Here is an 18,857-nt window from a genome sequence, read left to right as displayed (position 1 = left end):
TCAGCCTCTTTTCTGTTTCCATCAGGTAGCATTAGGAAGTTGTGAGTTACAGGAATGTATTGTGTGCTTGAGCTTTGATTGAGGATATGGAAATTCAGAAGAGCAAGGCAAGAGAGGACTTGATCAACTAACTCACATCAAATTCTAGGTACCTCTCCTTTCTCCTTAGCAGAACCAGCGCATCTGCAGAATCAGAGAGAGTAAGAGAAATAACGGAAGAGAAAAATAATTAAGGACAATTTAAATGTGGGAGAAGCGTTTTGATTCACGGTTGTTTGCTATTTCTGCGTTTCCTGAACTGTCAGGACTCACTGGGTACCCTGCCCTTTATGTTGGACGTAGTTAGGGAACCACAGTGGCATTGAACCTGTGCTTTAGGAGGCTTTTTTTTTTCTTTTTAGAAAATGAGAGTGTACTGTGAGGCATGCTCTGTTCGCAAATTATCCACCCTCTCCCCACCAACCCATTCATTATTTATTTTGAGGAACTGGATGTGCAAGACAGGAATATGTATGTCTACACATAATATTCCCAAATCAGGCTACTCAGTGTTTGGCACGGAGACTTCAAATCACGCAGAAGACGTTCCAAAGACAGAGAAAAATATAATGCCTCTCCCCGCCCGAAAAAATCTTGACACCCCTCCACCCCAAATGAAAGAAAAAAATCTATTATTGCAAAAATATAGTCTATCTTCAGTGGATCCTATTCTGTTTTGATGAGCTTTAGATGTTACGCGAGGAACAAGGCTCAGTGAGGTTAACACCGAAGGGCAAAGCGCAAATTTGGATTTGGGCCCGACGTCAAGGTCCAGATTTGCACTTGGAGTCCCACCCCTACCCAATCAGGGGAAGGACCTTCAGCTGTTTCAAAAGCAAGCGGTTTTAGAAATCTCAAACCCTGCTCTTTGTGTTGGCTGCCTCGGAGTTGTCCCTTCTCGCAACCTGAAGATTTAGGATAGAAAACCCAGTGCGGGTGCCCCAGTGCTGCTGCCCCACCGCTGCCCGCCGGCGTGGGCGAGGAACCCCCGCCCGCTCCGCGATCCCGAGCCGACGCCCCCGGGGCTCGCCCGCCGCCCCCACGCGGAGCGGGGCGCCGGCGCTGGGTCCCTCTCCAGCGCCCCCTCCCCGGCGCGCTGCGGCTGGCGCTCCTCTGCGCCCCGCCTGACGCTGCAGCTGGGCCGGCGATTCGCCATTGGATTAAAAATAGCAGCGCCCCCCCGCCCCCGCCCCCGCCCCCGCCCGCCGGCCCGGCCCCGGGCGCCCGCTCCCCGTCGCGGCCCGCTCTCCGCGCCCGCTCCCGCTCGGCTCCGGTCGCCCGCGCAGCCCGCTGCCGCCGCGGGCAGACGCAGCGCTCCGGCCCGGCCCGGCTCGGCTCGGCTCGGCCCGGCTCGGCTCCGGGGCGCCGCGGCCATGCAGCGCCGGGGCGCCCTGCTCGGCGTGCCGGGCGGCAGCGGCAGCAGGAAGATGGCTGCAGGAGACCTCGGCGAGCTGTTGGTGCCCCACATGCCCACGATCCGCGTCCCCAGGTCCGGGGACAGGGTCTACAAGAACGAGTGCGCCTTCTCCTACGACTCGCCGGTGAGCGGGGCTCGGCGGCGCCGCGGCGCCTCGGGGAGGGTCGCGCTGCGGGCGGCCCGGGGCGGCCGGGAGCCGCGGAGCCCGGCGGCGCGTGAAGCGGGGGGAGAAGATGCGCAGTGGCAGCGGGGACCTCCTTCTCCCCGCCGCGGAGTCGGCTCGGGGGCGTGCAGTCTAGCGGACACTTCGTGAATGCCGGCTGGGTGCTGGGCGCCGCCTTCCCCAACGGCGCTGCCGCCAGGGGCTTCGCCCCGCCGGCCGTGCTGGGCGGACGGGGCCCCGGCTCCCACCGGCCGCACGCAGCCCCGCCGCCGTTTGAAAGAGCGAATCGGAGTTCCCTGCTCTCAACTCCGCGCTGCAGACGGGTTCCGTCTCCCCGGGGCGAGAGCGGAGGGCGGGTAGGTAGGCGGACGGCAGTGATCGGCCCCGGACGCGCACAGCCCTTTGCTCTCTGGGACCGTTTGCTTTGCCCGGGACTCCCACTCCCGGACACTTCTGATTTCCTCTCTGAGCTTTGCTTCCTCCGCTTTCCACTTTCCCCCACTCCTTTTTCTCAGAATGTCAGAAAAAGCCTTCTGCTACCTCTATTTGGGCGGCAGAAATGCGGGGTCTCCTGGATTATTATGGTTTTCTTAAGCCTCTCCCCTTCCCCCTTTACATGAGTAACTTGGCCTGAAATGCGCTAGTATAAATTATTGAAAGTTCAATCTCGAGTCGTGACCTCAGAGACTGGAAGGGGAAGTTAAGACCGATCACTGCCTTCCACCCAGGGTGATGGGTGGTGGTTTTCACCAGGTTGTACGTGGATGTGTGAGAAGGAAAAGGAGGGTGAATGTCCCTTTCAAGAGTCAAAATGGGCTTCAAAGTGACTCAGCTGTCTGGCATTTATCATGTCTTTCTGAGGACCAGGTTATTTTTATCCACCCACTTTAGATCTCATGTGTCACCCAGCAGATCTCAGTGCAATCGGGAGGGCCATGTGTTGGAGGGGCTAAGGCAGGTTTCACAATATAATACATTTTCTTCATATTATGTAGAGTATTGTTGGAGGGGAAAAAAAAAACAACAGCAACACCAATGAGTGGCAAATTTTCCAAAGCATCCTTTTATTATCTGGTGGGTTAGTCTGGCTGATTTCAAAGCATTTTTGGTTGGTATACATTGGAGCACCAGAATTGGTATCCTCTCTGTGACATTTAGCTTTTTAAAAATGCTAATTAAAGGTCATTTGGGGGATACAAATATCACTTATTTGTTCATTACTTATTTTTTCTTTCAAAAGGTCTATGTAGAGTGGAATGAAATGGTTGCATTTAATACTTAGCATGTTGTGATATTCCATTTCAAGTGACATTAAATTTTTTGTTATCTACAAATTATTTGAAATGCCATTTTCAGATTTTGTGTGCAATGTTGGACAGGTTCCCACTAGTAGGTCCTAAGGGTAGAGAGGGATGATGGTCCTCAGGAAGCAACTGACAGATTGTGAACACCAGGAAGAAGAAAGTGGCCTGTCTTGTAGGAGAGCACCACATGTCAAGTGGGTAAAACTACTTTTTCTGTGTTTGATCAAGGTTGATCTTCAAATTTTTGTACAAACTTGGTTATTGAAAATCTTTACTGCATTATGTAGTGTATAGCAGGTGTGAAAAAAACTGGCGATTTTAATTTCCTTCCACAAGTAGCTTACTGGGAGCTTACTGTGTGCCAAACGCTATTCTAGAAGCATCTTGTCCAGTGTAAAACGATGATTTCATTCATGTCGCAGTAGTTCCTTGGGGAAGACCGGGCTTATTTACAAGGCTGATGAATCAGTATATTTCATTATCTGTTTCAGGGGAGGAAGAGAAAGAGGTTTGATAACAAGTCCTATTAAAGCACAGTGCATGGTAATGCGAGATCTTTCGCTATAGTACTTAACACTCCCTCAGGAATCCAACAAGGGTTCTTCAGCACCGACTGTCTGCCAACTCATCCAGGCATGCCTGTAAGAATCATACAGAGTAAAATCCATTGGTGCCAAACATACCAGAGACTTTAATCCACAAGTGTTATAGGACAGTGATAGAGAAAAGATTAAAACCATTTGAGTGAAAAAAAATAGCCTTCCTTGTTTTGGAAAAAGGTCATAGATAAAGATGGATAGACATAAAGGAGACCAACATTCCAGGTAAGATAAATCACATGTGTAAACATGTAAAGTGGGAATATTATCTTCTTATTTACTTGTAACCTATTTGGAAGAAAAATATTGATTTAATAAGAAGTGAGGTCAAAACCAAGTAGAGAGTAGAAGATGGTGTCCTTGAATACCTAGAACAGTATCTTGATTTTAGATACATGTAGTCAGTTATAGAAAGCTCCTGGAAGTAATGTGATGTAAAGTGGTGTTAGAGGAAGACTGAATTCGGGAAGTTTTATTTTGTACGTGCCATGTATAAGGCATGGTGTGAACACCTTTGCTGTTCTTTACCTTTGTGGGTATTGAGTGATGGCATAACTCATTTCAGTGTCCCTCTTCTTCCTCTCTTCTCCCCTTCTAGGGTTTAGCACGTAGCAGGTGCTCAGTAACAGTTCTGGGATGAGTGAGAATTTGTTTTTTGCATCTATCAATTTGGCTTCATCCCAGGTCCACCTTGCCACCTTGATCTGTAGGTTCACCTCTCCATGACTTGGTTCCTTTTGCAAGATCTGTAATATGATCTTCTTAGAGAATGGGGACTCTGCATCTTCGTGGTCCCAGCAGCCAACCTAGCATCTGGTATAGATTAGGAACTCTGAATGTCTAGGACGTGTACGAATTACATTTGGTTACAGGTTCTGAAGATGGTAAGGACACAACATATGGGGAACACTGGGAAAGCTATCTTGTAGGATTATCATATAGAATGTGGTGGCTTCCTTGATTGTGGGGAACAAATATGAAAGAGAGAGACGGATTGGCAGGGTTTGAATCTCAGCTCTGTCACCCAGCTATGTAACTTCTCTATGCCCCAGTTTCTCCATCTGTAAAATGGGAACAATAATAGAACCTACCGCATGGGGTTGTTTTATGGGTTAAATAAATTAATATGTAAACTGTGCCTGGCCAATCACTATAGGAAGTGATGAAAGGAAGTGATAAAGAGAGTCTGTTATGGTTGAAAGCCTGAGTGTATGGTTGTCAGAGGTTATGCAGAAAGTTGATGTGGTCAAGTGAGTAAATTGGTTCACACTTCTGCTCATCAGCCTTCATGTACCACCATTTAAAATCTACTCCCATCTTCTTGGTTGTTGAGCCCCTTCTTCATTGGAATGTGCTTTGTCCCACCTCTCCTCAATTTCCAGGTTGCCTGCTCTGGGGAGGCCAGTCTCTGGGTCTTCAAGATGTAAAACTCATTTCCTTTCCTACGACCACCTTCCTCTCTTGATCATTTTTCAGGGTTCTTCCTCACCTTTTCCTTTCTGCGTCAGACTTGATCTTTTCCTGTGAAGCCTACATTACTACCTGGAGTCTGTGTCATACAACACAGCCATTAGTTGTAATCTGTCTTCCAGAGTTTGCCACCATTTCATTTTCTTTTACCCATTTAACTGGTAGTTTTAAAATATCAACTAGGTGTGAAGCCTTGTACCCAGTATTAGGTATGGGAGGAGCTGGGCTACTCTTGTGCTAATATGTGTCTTCCCCACCTGTCTGGTAGTGGAGAGCTTATCTAAGCCTGGTCTTAGCTGGGGTCGGCTGAAAGCCCAAGAGCAGGGCTTCGGCACAGGCAGTTTATTTTGGAAAGGTATCCCAGGGAACAGAAGTAGAAGAATGTCCAAGGGAAGTCTGACAAAGGGAAGGAAGGAAAGCTAACCCAAGAGTGAGTTACTGAGCCAGCTACCACGGTGGCCACTGGTGCTCAGTCTGGCTGGGGATTCTGGGGAACAGTTGAATGCTCCTCCACCTGGGATGCGGAAGAGGGGAGCCGGCTCCCATGGCCCGCTGGTCAAGGGTGCTCCAGGGTGAAACCCTGTTTTTCTTCCAGGTTTGTGTTTGTGCCAGAGAGGTGGAGCAGACTCCCTGCGACCAGCAGCAGCGGAGAAGGGAGAGACCCTGGTGCAGTGAGGCTAGGACGTCAGGCCACAGCTGCGGTGGCGAGCAGCTGCACACACCAGAAAGGTGGTCTGAGAGGATGTGAGACCAGCACATGCCCCCACACCTCTTCTTCCCTTCTAGCATCAGCACTATTTTGTAAAAAGGCGCTTTTCCCCCTTTCTCCAAAGCTCTGAGATCTCTTGGTGATGCTGAGATGTCATTGGTTTCCATCTTCCTGCTAGTCTTTGCAAAACTCTTATGGACAGGAGCCTCATGGGAGTGGCCAGTTTAGATACCCATTGGGAAAGGCTTTGAGGTCATCTATTTGTAAGAAAACTTCCTATTACGTAGGGGTTCAGTACATCCTTCTGTGATATTGTGATTTTATAATAAGGTATATATATGTGGTCTTTGTCCCTGTTCCTGGTACAGAGTTCCTTAAACTTTTAATTTCCTAAATGATAAGAGCCATGAAGGTGTCATTTATAAAAGCCCCTTTCAACCCCGCCTGGTAACCACTCTTGTATTTTCTGTCTCTATTCTAGGCCGCTCATATATTGTGTTTCCCCGAAAATAAGACCTAGCCAGACCACGAGATCTAATGCATCTTTTGGACCAAAGATTAATATAAGACCCAGTCTTATTTTACTATAATATAAGACTGGGTCTTATATAACATAATGTAATGTAATGTAATATAATATAATATAAACAGGTCTTCCATTAATTTTTGCCTCAAAAGATGCATTCCAGCTGATGGTCTGGCTCGGTCTTATTTTTGGGGAAACACAATATGTGGGATCACACAGTGTTTGTCGTCTTGTGTCTGGCTTATTTCACTTAGCATGTCGTCAAGGTTCATCCACATTGTAGCATGTTCAGAATTCCCTTCCTTTTTAAAGCCGAATACGATTCCATTGTATGTCTACAGCACATTTTGTTTATGCATTCCCCTGCTGATGGACTCTTGGGTTGTTTCTACCTTTTGGCTGTTGTGAATAAAGCTGCGCTGATCATTGGTGTGCAGGGGTCTGACTGAGTCTTTGTAGTCTCTGTGGTTCTTAATTAATTAATTTATTTTTTGTTTTTTGTTGAGAGCCCACTGGCCCATGTGGGAATCGAACCCGCAGCCTTCGGAGTTAGGAGCACGGAGCTCTAACCGCCTGCGCCACCGGGCCGGCCCCGTCTCTGTGGTTCTTACTCCGCTGTCTGTGTGCTGCCTTCCAGGCTACGAGGCTTGCCATCACGGGCTTACTTGTAGAGGAAAAAATAACTTAGGATCTCTGTGGAAAGGTCCTGATCCCAATGGATAAACAGACAGGAGATAGTAAAGCCAAACTGAGGAACATTTTATTTCTCTTTGAAGATGTAAATCTCAACCAAATCTAATTATTTTTACATACCAAGAGTTCCCATCCAAAAACAGCTAACTGAAAAGTTTTTTCATAGCAATGATTCTGAAGCTCGTTGGCCCCTTTATACTCTTAAATATTTTTCAGGACCTCAAAGAGCTTTTATGTGGTTTCTGTCGATAGTTACCATATTAAAAATTAAGACAAAAATCTAACACAACTTCCATTCCATTAGCTATTAGAGTGATGATGTCATCAGATGTCACGTAGACTCTTAAAAATGCCACTGTCTGCTCATGAGAGCACGGGAGTGAGACAGGCAAATAAGGTCATGTTAGGAAAATGGTTTGACGTCCAAGATCACTTGAAGGGGCTCGGGGGCATCAAAGCGTTCCCAGGCCATACTTTGAAAACCATAGTTAGAGAGTTTAGACCAGAAAAGTACAATTGCTTACTCCAGTGACCTACCCCACCTGCATTGTGGCTTTTAAGGATTCACGTTGGTAGTGATTAAATAATTGATTGTTAATCTTAACCCAACAATAAATGTCATGTGTCTCGTACATTCTTTTTGAAGCAAAGTAAAATGTAGAGAATGTGACTCCTTTTGAAAAAATCGCAGCTACTTTGGGAATTGTTGACTCTTTCAGAAGTGGGTATTCTTCATTCTGCTGATTGTGAGCTTTACTGTAGTGTGATCTGGCCGGACTATTTCTTTGGTGAACCGTACATTTGAGCAGCCTGAGTTTTTTCGTTTGGCCACTGGTTAGGGGTCTTGTCATCTCTTGCCTGGAAAGTGCAGGCCTATCTGCCAGTACTCAGGGAGCAGAGTGTGAGAAGAGGATGAGGGTGATCTCAGCACCTGGATATTGGATACCGGCTGGGTATTGTCTAATGGTTCTCATCCTTATTACTGTTTTGCTAAGCCTTTTCCCATGTTGTGGGGCTGGGAACCTGGACACTGCACTTCTTAGAATCTTTTGATGGCATCATTTTGATTGTGATTCTGCCCGTGAAAGATTCAGAAGGCAAAAGAGAAGGAGAAGCCACTGCTGCTATTGCAGCTATGGCATGTAGCAGACAGTCGTGGGCAGCTGGGGCCATCTGTGCAGTTTCTTGTGATGCTTGTGCTTCCTGACTTCCTGAACACGGATGGTGGTTGCTCTGACCTTGGCTTTCACAGCTCTTCTCACGATTTTGTAAGACTCTAATTCCCTGTATTAACTCCCTTCCTGCCTGAAAATACCTAGAATAGTTTGTATTTTCTGACTAAATTTGGACCGAGACACATGCATTACACATACATTTCTAAATTCCTGTGTATTCAGGCTGGGACCCGTATTGTTAACTAAACCCATTGTGCCACAGGCCTGAGTCCTTTGCTTTTACCTTCTTTAGAGAATAAATCTCCCCTCTTTGCTGGTGTGGGCGGGACCACTTAGAGTGGAAGAGGGCTTTGGGGCTCTGATTGTTACCCAGACAGATTTCCAACCCTTCCTCCTTATTTTAGTCCAAGTTTGACCCCCAACTTCCAGAGTTATCTGGAGCTGCCAGTTCTGGAATCTTTTGGAAATTCTGGGGTGTAAATCAGATTTTATCTTAGCATTCCCTGCTGCAGGCCGAAGATGCAGCTTTGTCAATTTGTTTTAGTCTTTCTAGCACTTATCCATCTGCAGTCCAAGTTCCAGATTTTGTTGCTATGGTTTATGTTTTTAGAAAATCTTTTCACTGGCTGCTCATTTGGGTTTCAGAAAGGAGTAAAATTGGTATATGTGTGTAGTCTGCACTGGGTAGCCCAGAGGCCTCCTTTTCCAAGCGAATAATCAAGAAGTCTCTTGCTGTCTTTTTTTGGCAGCAGTTAATTACCTTTAAAGTTGTGTCATTTTTAGAGTTTTGGGATGTCAGCGATGATGCTGTTGCTGTCCGGGAGCCTTTTAGGAAGGTTTGTGTTCTTCGCTCATGTTGAATCTGGACATCTGTGCAGCTCTGAGTTCTGTTTACTCCCCTGCACTCTTCTTCCTGTGGGCTGGACTTGCTAATGGTGCCACCATTATTTGGTGCCCCAGGCTGGGAGATGTAATGTCATCCACCCAACTTCCCTCTCCCTCTCTCTCTCTTTTTAAAAAAATTGTGTAAAATACACATAACCTAAAATTTACCATCTTGACCATTTTTAAGTACATTCACATTGTTGTGCAGCCATCACTGCTGTCCATCTTTGGGACTTTTTTCATCTTGCAAATCTGAAACTCTATCCCAGTCAAACAATAAGTCCGCATTTCCCCTTCTCCCTAGCCCCTGACAGCCTCAATTCTACTTTCTGTCTCTGTGAATTTGGACGACTCTAGGTACCTTATGTATAGGTGACATCATAGAGTATTTGTCCTTTTGTGACTGGTGTGTTTCACTTACCATAACGTTTTTAAGGTTCACGTGTTATAGCATGTGACAGAACATCCTTCCCTTTTAGAGCTGAGTAATATGCCATTGAATGGATACACCACTTTTGTTTATCCATTCATCTGTCGGTGGACACTTGGGTTGCTTCCGCTTTTCCGCTGTGGTGAATAACGCTGCTCTGAACATGGATGTTCTCTCTCTCTTCTACATCACATCCCATTAGAGACCAGCCTCCTCTCTCCTTCTCCACTGCCAAGGTTCAGGCCCTCATCGTCTCTTGCCTGGACTCTTGCAGAAGCCTCTTCACGGACCATCTTGCCTCCCTTCCAGTCTGTCACATTGGAGTCTCAGTTGTTTTTCTGAAACATGTCATTTCCCTGCCTAAGAATGTTCAACAGCACCATTCAGACTCTTCTAACAGAGCACATGCTGATCCAGCGTTCCTTGCCAGTGCTCTCACTTAGCACCTATCCTTTGGTTGCATTCCTTTTGGCCCAAAGGACTTTGTGTTCTTCAGATGCTCCATGAGCTCCCCCATCCATGTGTTGTCCCATGCTCTTCCCTCAGCCGGGAATGCCTTGTCCCAATGCCTCACCGCCCGGGAAAACCCCACCGATCCTTGCACAGCAGCCCAGGTGGTCTATGAGAGCTGCTCTCCGACCCCCCCGCTGAGTTAGACGCTTATCTTGCTGTGCTTTCAAAGCACTTTGTACAACTCCGTGATAGTTGGGAAACGGACTGTTAAAGACAGAATAGCTGAGGTCTTACAGAATTACAGGGAAAAGAGTAGAGGACTAAAAACTCTGCCATTTGTGAACCCGTACTAGTAGGCTGCATCTTTTCTGTTTTTCTATTTGAAAAAGAAATTGACTCTGTATTTTAGCATGAAAATTTTACTAAAATAGCCATTATCATATTTTTATTTTATTATATTATCTGACAAGTCGAAACTTGACTCTTGAAAATCCAGGAAAAGGTATTTAGGGTCCTTGGCGAGTATGTAATGTGTTGTGATTCTAGGTGCCCCAGGGAGGCTGGGTAGAGGTGATCACACAGGGTGCCCCTCAGGCTGGTCTCTGTAGGCGGCGCCAGGCCTCTGTGCTGCCGCTCATGGTCAGTATTATGGGCCATCCATCAGTCGAGGACTCCCCTTGTCCCCATGTTCAGGGAGACGTGAACAGCAGCACCTGGTTTTAGGATTAGAACAGCAGGACAATGCAGTCATGACAAGAATATAATGAATCTGAGCATGCCTCCCGGTTAGAGATGTTGCTTGAGGTGCAGAGTATGTGTTTCCTGTGATACTATTAAAAATAAAATGTTTTGTTCTATATTAATTAGCCAGTGTTAATACTTATTTAGAGCCTACTATCCACCCAGCATTGTGCTAGATGCTGTAGTGGGCAGGGAGGTTGTGAGTATTTGGGTGGAGATAGGACCACAGGAGGGAAGAATATGACATGGATCTTTCTATCACAGTGGAGTATGAGTGCCACTTTTGAGTATCTATTATGAGTCAAACACTGTACTAGATACTGTTATATACATTATCTCATGTAATTACAATAGCGATTGTCTTGCAAACGATAATTAGAAGAAACTGAAAATCAGAGAGGTTAGGTAGCTTGTTCAAGGACTCCTTCTAAGACTGGTATATGACTTAGAGATGGGACTTAGGCCTGATGTGTCATGAGGTTAGACCCTGAATGGGTCTAACTGAAATAGGATATTTCAGTTTCATACCGTGTAGCACTGATACTACGTGAATGGAGATTTCAGGCATGGGAATAATCAATAAAATCTAGGAGAGTTACTGGCCTGGACAACTGGTTAGGATCTGAAAAGGTGGCACTTTGGGGGAGGAGAGGATAAAGGCATGGAGGTGGGACCAAGCTTGGTGTGTATATGAACATGAGGGAGCTAACTGTCTTACGGAAAAGAGGATTACTGGGGAGACTGGAAAACAAGGTTGAAACCTCTGTGGGATACAAAGGACGTTGGTCTTGATCAGGTTACACCAGATGGGCTGGCCAGACAGGAGCAAGGGAACAGGGTGAGGACGGTGGGTCTTTGGTGTGGCTATTCTGGAAGTGGAATGAGGAACAGTAGGTTAGGAGGTGGGGAGATGTTGAATAGGAATTCAATTAGGAGTCTCTTGTAATATTGGGGGACGGGGTGTGCTTTCATTAGGGTGATGACACTGGGGATAGAGATGGTGGTTGATGGGAATAATGCAATAGAGATTTTGATAAAAGATATGGCCCAACTTGGTGACAGAATATGCAGTGGGTGAAGAAGTGGGAGGAGTGAAAGGTGACTTCACAGCTTGTAGCTTGGGAGTTGGAGTGAATGAAAGACGTAAACGAGGAAGAGGAGATGGTCCATATCAGTGGGCAAGTGCCTCATGCCCACTGGGAAAACTGCGACTGGAATGGAGCTCGGAGGTCAGGGTTCTGATTGCAGAGTCTGCAGTCCCTAGTTTAGGGACCCTGGAGTTTTGAGTAGTTCTTCCTTTCGAAGGGCCCCAGGGCCCCACCGCTTTGCTCCTGGGATCTTTTCCCCTAAATTGTGGAGTGAGCAGTGAGACTGGCATATGCCTTTTGCCCTCCCACTGATTGGCTTGAGTTCCAGAGAAACTCAGACAGGAGCCTGGGGCAGTATTTTTTTCCAGGAGTTAGAAATTTGAACAAATGATTATGTTGCACAGGTTGTTATAGGTAGAATACAGGTAGACTGTATTGTTTTATGAAGTAGAATCACTGTGGGGTAGATTTGCCCCATGTCAACTACATGGGCGATTGGCCAAGAGACTGATGGTTCTTGTACATGAGTTGCAATTATGAACACTTTCTCCTGATCAAGCTAAGTGTTGCTTTTTTTGTCCTGGTTAATTCTTTGGGTACACTATGAAGTTGTGACCTGTACATAGATGTCTCTGTCCCCAGCAGTTCTTAGAAATGGGTTTGGCGGGCTGGATTAGTGGGTTGATTGGCCAGGAGGAAAGAAAACACATGGTCCCGAAGGTGAGGAGTGGGGTGCGTGAAAGTAATTCCCCGTCGTAGCCTTTCGGAACCACCGCTGAATTGCCCCTTTGGACATGACATTTGGGCAGGTTCTGCCTTTGAATCCCCAGCCTGAAGCTTTGGAAAGAGCCTCCGTTGGTGCGAGCTGTCTCTTCAGGTCCCCACCAGCAGAGCAGCACCACGGACAGATCCCGTGGCTGGACATAAGTTGATGAGGGTGGGTGAACTGTGGGTTTACCAAACCCTGCAGCTGCTTCATCAGCGTCTCAGAGCCTGGCACCTTGGCTCTTGCCTCTGTTTTTGTCAGGGAGCTGTCAGCCTGGAGCTGCCCCCTCCCAGGGACTCCCGCTGTCCTTTAGAGTTTGAGGAGTAGAGCTGGTGGGGTCTGCTGAATCCCCTCTTCTCCCTTACAGGAAAGCTTGGCAGAATACGTGGCACAAGCTACTTACTTGAGTGGGATGGTTTTTCTTTGCCTGTCCCTTCTGCTTTCCTGGCACGAAACAGCCTTGGGAAAAAAAAAAAAAAAAGACAACTGCTCTTTTTCCCCAAGCGCCCATGATGGTGTGTGCTTGCCGACAACCGCCCACCTAAGCTCCTGCCACCAAAACAACATCTGCTTCTTAGTTGTACCAAGCAGTGTGTGGGGGGGCCAGACTGGCCTGGGTTCAAATTCCCCTACCCCGTTACTACTTAGTAGTGATATGACTTCAGCAAGTGGCTTAATTTCACTGCATTTCTCTGGGCATTGCTTTTCCTCTCGGTAGTACCTACCTTGCACGGGTGTGGTAATCATGGTTGCCCATAAAAATGTTACTTATTGCTATCCATCTCTTTAGTGGGATTCAGTGGGAGGGATCCCTTTGAGAAGAAGGTGAAATGGGATTTATACGGTCTTAGCTTTGCCAAAGAAAGCCATGCTGTACTTGGTGATTCTGCAGGAGGCTCTGCCCTACAGCGAAAGCCCTGGGCGTGAGCGTGTGTTGGCCTCCTTTGGGGGAACTCTGTTCAGGGCTATTACTCATACTCGAGTTCAGCTCCTACTGATGGGCTTTTATGGGTTAGCCAAGAAACCTAATCCTTACGTTTAATATAGTTTATCAGGGGAAATGCACCCTGAAGAAAACCATCTCTTTTAGAAAATAATAAGAAATTACTATAAAGGGTTTTTACCCTGGATGAGGTGGTTTCACATTTTGTGCTTTTAGGTGTTAGCTGGGAATAACTTCGATGGGTTATGGCTTCAGTTTAGCACGGCTGCAGATGCTCACCTCAGTATCTTCATCCTTGGACAAGTTTTATTTTGCCCACTTGTCCTGTGAGCATCTCAGTAGCTGCTCATCGTGCTCTACCTGAACCCTTCCCCAGCTATTCGGGTGACAGTGTCCTCATAATCCCCAGAGCAAGGATTTCGCTTTATACTTAGGAAAAAGGTTAATCAATGACGCCTCAGTGGAATAGTAGATTTACAGCGTGTCAAAACCTAACTGTTCAGACTCTGCCTTTAGCTTGTGCAGTTCTAAGGCGTAGGAGTCCTCTGCAGAAGGCAAAACCTCCAAGTTGGAGCAAGCTGGAAGAACAGTTACCCCATTAACATTTCTATTTTTTCTTAACCCTTCACGGCCACAGCAGGATTTATCAATGTTCAGCAGAGAGGCCTACACCGTTTTGGGATTATATGCATTTGTTTTCTTCTACTTAGTTCATGTAGACAAATTTATTTCAGTGGATTTATTGTTAAAACCAAGGTTTTGGATTCTGCACATATTTTTTTTTGAAGTCAAGTTGGCCTTTCAATCTTAGTTGTGGAGGGCGCAGCTCAGCCCAGGTCCACTTGCCGTTGCTAGTTGCAGGGGCCGCAGCCCACCATCCCTTGTGGGAGTCGAACCGGCAACCTTGTGGCTGAGAGGACGCACTCCAACCAACTGAGCCATCCGGGACCTCAGCGGCAGCTCAGCTCAAGGTGCTGTGTTCAATCTTCGGATTCTGCACATGTTGTATCTGGTAGTTCTGTTCTGGTGAACTGTTTGTGTCTTTCCTTGCTCTCCAGCCTATTTTTGGACAGTGCTTTTGTCCATGTTTCCCGTTTCTGTGGGTTGCGTGCTTGCTGTGCTTGATCTGGAACCTTGTTTTACTTTCTTATTGCACATTTGCTTGCCATCTGCACGAACTTAATTTTTGCATTTTAAAACCGTTGTCTGTTTGTTTTGCTCTAGAAGCCAGAATGTACTGGGGATCTGGGCTCCTGTCATTGGAATATTCATATCTACTATTCAGATATGGAAGTACCCGAGAGGTTGAATTAATAGGCAGATGGTTGCTTGCTGAAAGCCAGAGTTGAGCAGAGAGAGGTGGGTAGTCTATAAAGTAATGAGTCAAAACAGTTAGGGGTTGTCCTTATTTGGCCTTTTCCATCTTCTATGCTTTTGGGCTCCATCCTAAAATTATTAGCCTGAATCTGCCCAGAGTTCCCTGTGTCTGCTACGAGCCCCCTGCCCTCCCTCTCCTCCCACCTCCCCAGGCTTGGCCACCCTCTTGCCTTGTTTAGACAAGGGCTGTCTAAAAGAACTTTCTGTGATGCTGGACATGTTGTTATCTGCACTGCCCAGTGTGGTAACCCCTACCCACCTGTGACTGCTGAGCACTTGACATGAGGCCAGTGTGACGGAGAAGCTGAACTTTTAATTTAACCTCGTTTAAATTTAAATATTCACATGTGGCCAAGTGGCTACTGTATGGACAGTGCAGGTCTAGACTATATAATAGGCTTGTACCCAGACATTCTCTTGAGCCCCTCCCCATAGTCCTCCCCGAGGGATCTTTTCAAATGTCCATCAAGTTGTGGCACTTTTCCCTTTACAAGACCAGTGCTCTACCCCAGAGCTATGGAGCCCGTACTGCACTTTTCCCTTGAAGACCCCGCATTGGCTTTGCGTCCCACTTGCTGTGGACTCCAGCTCTTCTCAGGCCAACTCTGATGGCCTCTGCCCACCTCTCCTCCCAGCCTGTCACCTCCTCCCTCTCGTGTGACTCTAGCACCCTCACTCTCTCTCTGGTGTTGCAGGATGTAGCCACACCTTTTCTGTCATTGTGGCCTTTGCACATGTTTCTTCATCTAGCTGGGGTGCCCTTCCCACTTGCTTGCCTGGCCCCTCATCCTTGAGGTCCCCCCAACCCCCGCTGACTCCCTATCCCCAGCTACATAAGGAACCCAACCCTCTTGTATCTCCACCCTCCCTCAGGCTTCTCCAGCATCTTATGACTGCTGGGTATTATCTCTTATATCTCTTTCTTGTTTGTTGTATGTTTGCTCTTATTAGGATGTGAATGTCGTCAGGGCCCCAGCCTTGCTCGTCTCTTTCTCTCTCCCTGATGAATGAACTCCTGCCCCATACCCCCACCCACCTGCTTCTCTAGCCCCTGGAGAAGACAGCACAGCCTCACTGTCCTTCACTGCTTCTTTTCCAGACTCCCATAGACCATCCCCCTTCTGTAAAGTTGGATGGCATCCAACTGGGGTACAGTTTCCTTGATTTGTTTAATTTTTCTGTTGTAATCACATTCTCGTCGACCTCCCCGAGATTACACTCCTTATCACCTCTCTTTTACTTACATGTTCCCAAATATCCTTAGCTACTCATTTTGAAATAATCTCTTAGTTATTTCAAACTACACTTTTACTTTGAATAATGACAACATACAGCCCCTTAAAATTGTGAAGTTGGCTTGTGAAAACCTAAGGGAAGCTTTGGTTAAGAAGAGGGAACATTCTGCGATAACATGGACGGACCTAGAGAGTATTATGCTCAGTGAAATAAGTCTGACTGAGAAAGACAAATACCATATGAGCTCACTTATATGTGGAATCTAAAGAACAAAATAAGCAGGCAAACAAAACAGAAACAGATTCATTGATACAGAGAACAAACTGATGGTTAATAGATGGGGGGGTTGGGAGGCTGGGTGAGAAAGGTGAAGGGATTAAGAAATACAAATTGGTAGTCACAGGAGAGTCATGGGGATGTAAAGTACAGTATGGGAAATATAGTTAATAATATTATAAAAACTAAGTATAGTGTCAGATGGGTAGTACACTTATTGGGGGATAATTTCATAAATTTTATAAATGTCTAATCATTATTCTGTACACCTAACACTAATATAAAAGAATATTGAATGTCAACTATCATTAAAAAGTAGTCACAGGAATGTGTAGTGCAGCATGGAGAATACAGTCAGTAATATTCTAATAACTACGTACAGTGTTGGGTGGGTAGCAGACTTGTTGGGGTCATCACTCTGTGAGTTATGTAAATGCCTGATTACTATGTTGTTCTGTACGCCTGAAACTAATTAAAAAATAAAGCAAAATTAAAAAAAAAGAAAAGGGAACATTTGAACAACTGTTTGTTTTATTTCATATATGTATATTCGGTTCTAAAGACATTCAGTTGAAAATTTTTATTGTTTTGTTATTAAACAATTAATCCATGTTTCCGAAGAAAAATTAGAAAATGTCAAAAGACAATATGAAGAAAAAAGAATCCCACGTTATCTCTCCGTTGAGATAAATCATGCTATGCAGTGTATACATGTCACGTGTATTATAACATGATACACACTCTTTTGTTACCTGCTTTCTTCACTCAGAACTACCTATCAGTAAATACATATCACAAGTCAATTTTATAATAATGGCTGAAGAGTGTTACATTTCATGATTGTAACATCAATTTCTAAACAAATCTATTCTTGAGCAGTCAGGCTATTTTCTTTCACTATTACAAGCAGCTCAATTAGTTCATTTCTTTTCCTTTTTTCTTAATAATCAGTGTTCTAGAAAATTCCACATTCTTGTTCCTTTTGTCTCCCTTTTGCGTGAGTGTGCGAGTCACAGTCTTCCCGGGGTGTTAGCATGTAATTTGTCCTGGACGGGGATTTGTTGTGATTCCTTCTACCTACATCATGTTTCTCTTTGTGGCGATGACTGCTTGTTTTCCACCCTGTTCTGTAGTTCTAAAAACAAGGGTTACGCAGTGACTCTGTTTCCGGAATGCGTCGCTCACATGTGCTCACTCTCCCTTCCTGTCTTCCAGCGGAGGCTGGTCTCCAAGAACACACCATCGTAAACAGAGTTCTCTGAACACCGACTGATTGACAGTGTGGTGTATTTGTGTTTAAAATGACTGTCCACTTACTACCCTCAAACACGTTGTAACCTTGATCTTTGTGTTTGCCCCTATTTTAATATTCTTTCAAATGGCAGGCAGTGCCAAAACAGGTGACTTCATTCTTGATGTTACTTCTGAAGAGTACATAGGGTACCACCCTATAAGATACTAAGTGAATGGCTATGGATATATCATATCTGTATTGACGTGCATTGAAGAGTGGGTTTAAACAATGCTTGGGCTTTTTTTTTTTATATTTTTATTTATTAGTTTCAGGTGTACAAGACAAGGTAATACTTAGATGTTCATCATTTATATCCCTCACACTGTGAATCCCTCTCCCCCCATCCACTATCCCTCCGACCTCACACTGAACCATCACATTATATATATAAAATTATAGTTGGCATTCATTAATGTTTAAATGCTTGGGCTTCTAATACAGCTCTTCTCTCTTGTGGTTTAAGGGTGGGGAGGGAGAAGATTTCAGAGGGAATCGTAAAGCCTTAGAGAAACCCTGACTGGTATTTTTTGACTTCCTTGTGATTTCAGGTTTCTAAATCCAGTCTTGCATCTTGGTCAAGTTTCTGTGTAGTGCATTGTGAAAATGATCGTTAGAATCTTATTTGGCCAAGAACGTGCAGAGAAACACTTTGGCCATCCTGTGCTGGGTGGCCTCTGACAGTAGGAGCCAGAAGGGTCCAAGGTAGGAGGGGTGCGGAGATGGCAGCCACTGTCCTGAAGAGCCATGTGAGGCTGGCTTGTTCACAGAAGGTAGGTGACCTGGGGCAGTGGGGCTCAAGTGTCCAAGCTGCTAAGAGTGTGATTTTAGCCAAACAAACCGGAAAAGCTGGTATTCCTACTGTGTCTCAGGCTGTTTTTCTATGCATGACCGTCAGTTTTCTTTTGATGTTCCCCATCCTTTAGTTCTGCCAAAGACTTGAAGTGGAGCCTGTGCTAGGAAGTATTTCTAATCCAGATCAGAAGGGCATTGAGGGCCAGGCTGAGAGAGAGACACTTTAGTTTACTACGTAACTGAATGACAGACAAATAACTACTCAAAACTTGCCAATCGTTCCATAAGTGTTTGTTCAATCTTTCTCTGCACCAGATACTGTCTTTGGCATTCAGTAATGAATGTGACACAATTTTCCTGCTCTCACTGTAGCTTCTGAATGTAGTGGCCCTGCATGAAGGAAGCTTGGGTTTCTCACAGCTACAGATTTCAAATAGCAAGATGCCATCAGCTGTGAAATGAAAGTGGGTTTGCAGTTAGG

At 45.7% G+C, this 18,857-nt stretch overlaps 1 protein-coding gene across 1 annotated transcript in view; it reads left to right on the top strand.

The window, feature by feature from the left end:
* The first annotated feature begins 1,257 nt into the window (after window positions 1–1,257).
* USP13 (ubiquitin specific peptidase 13) overlaps window positions 1,258–18,857 on the top strand; it is a 110,652-nt gene continuing 93,052 nt past the window's right edge. The window contains exon 1 of the mRNA XM_081026168.1: window positions 1,258–1,580. Coding sequence (XP_080882294.1) covers window positions 1,413–1,580 — 168 coding nt within the window. The 5' untranslated portion in view covers window positions 1,258–1,412. The remainder of the gene's footprint in view (window positions 1,581–18,857) is intronic.

This window comes from Rhinolophus hipposideros, assembly GCF_964194185.1.
Source record: "Rhinolophus hipposideros genome assembly, chromosome: 2".
Lineage (NCBI taxonomy): Eukaryota > Metazoa > Chordata > Mammalia > Chiroptera > Rhinolophidae > Rhinolophus > Rhinolophus hipposideros.
The sequence above is the reverse complement of the archived record's forward strand: the minus strand, read 5'-3'. Positions and strand labels throughout refer to the sequence as shown.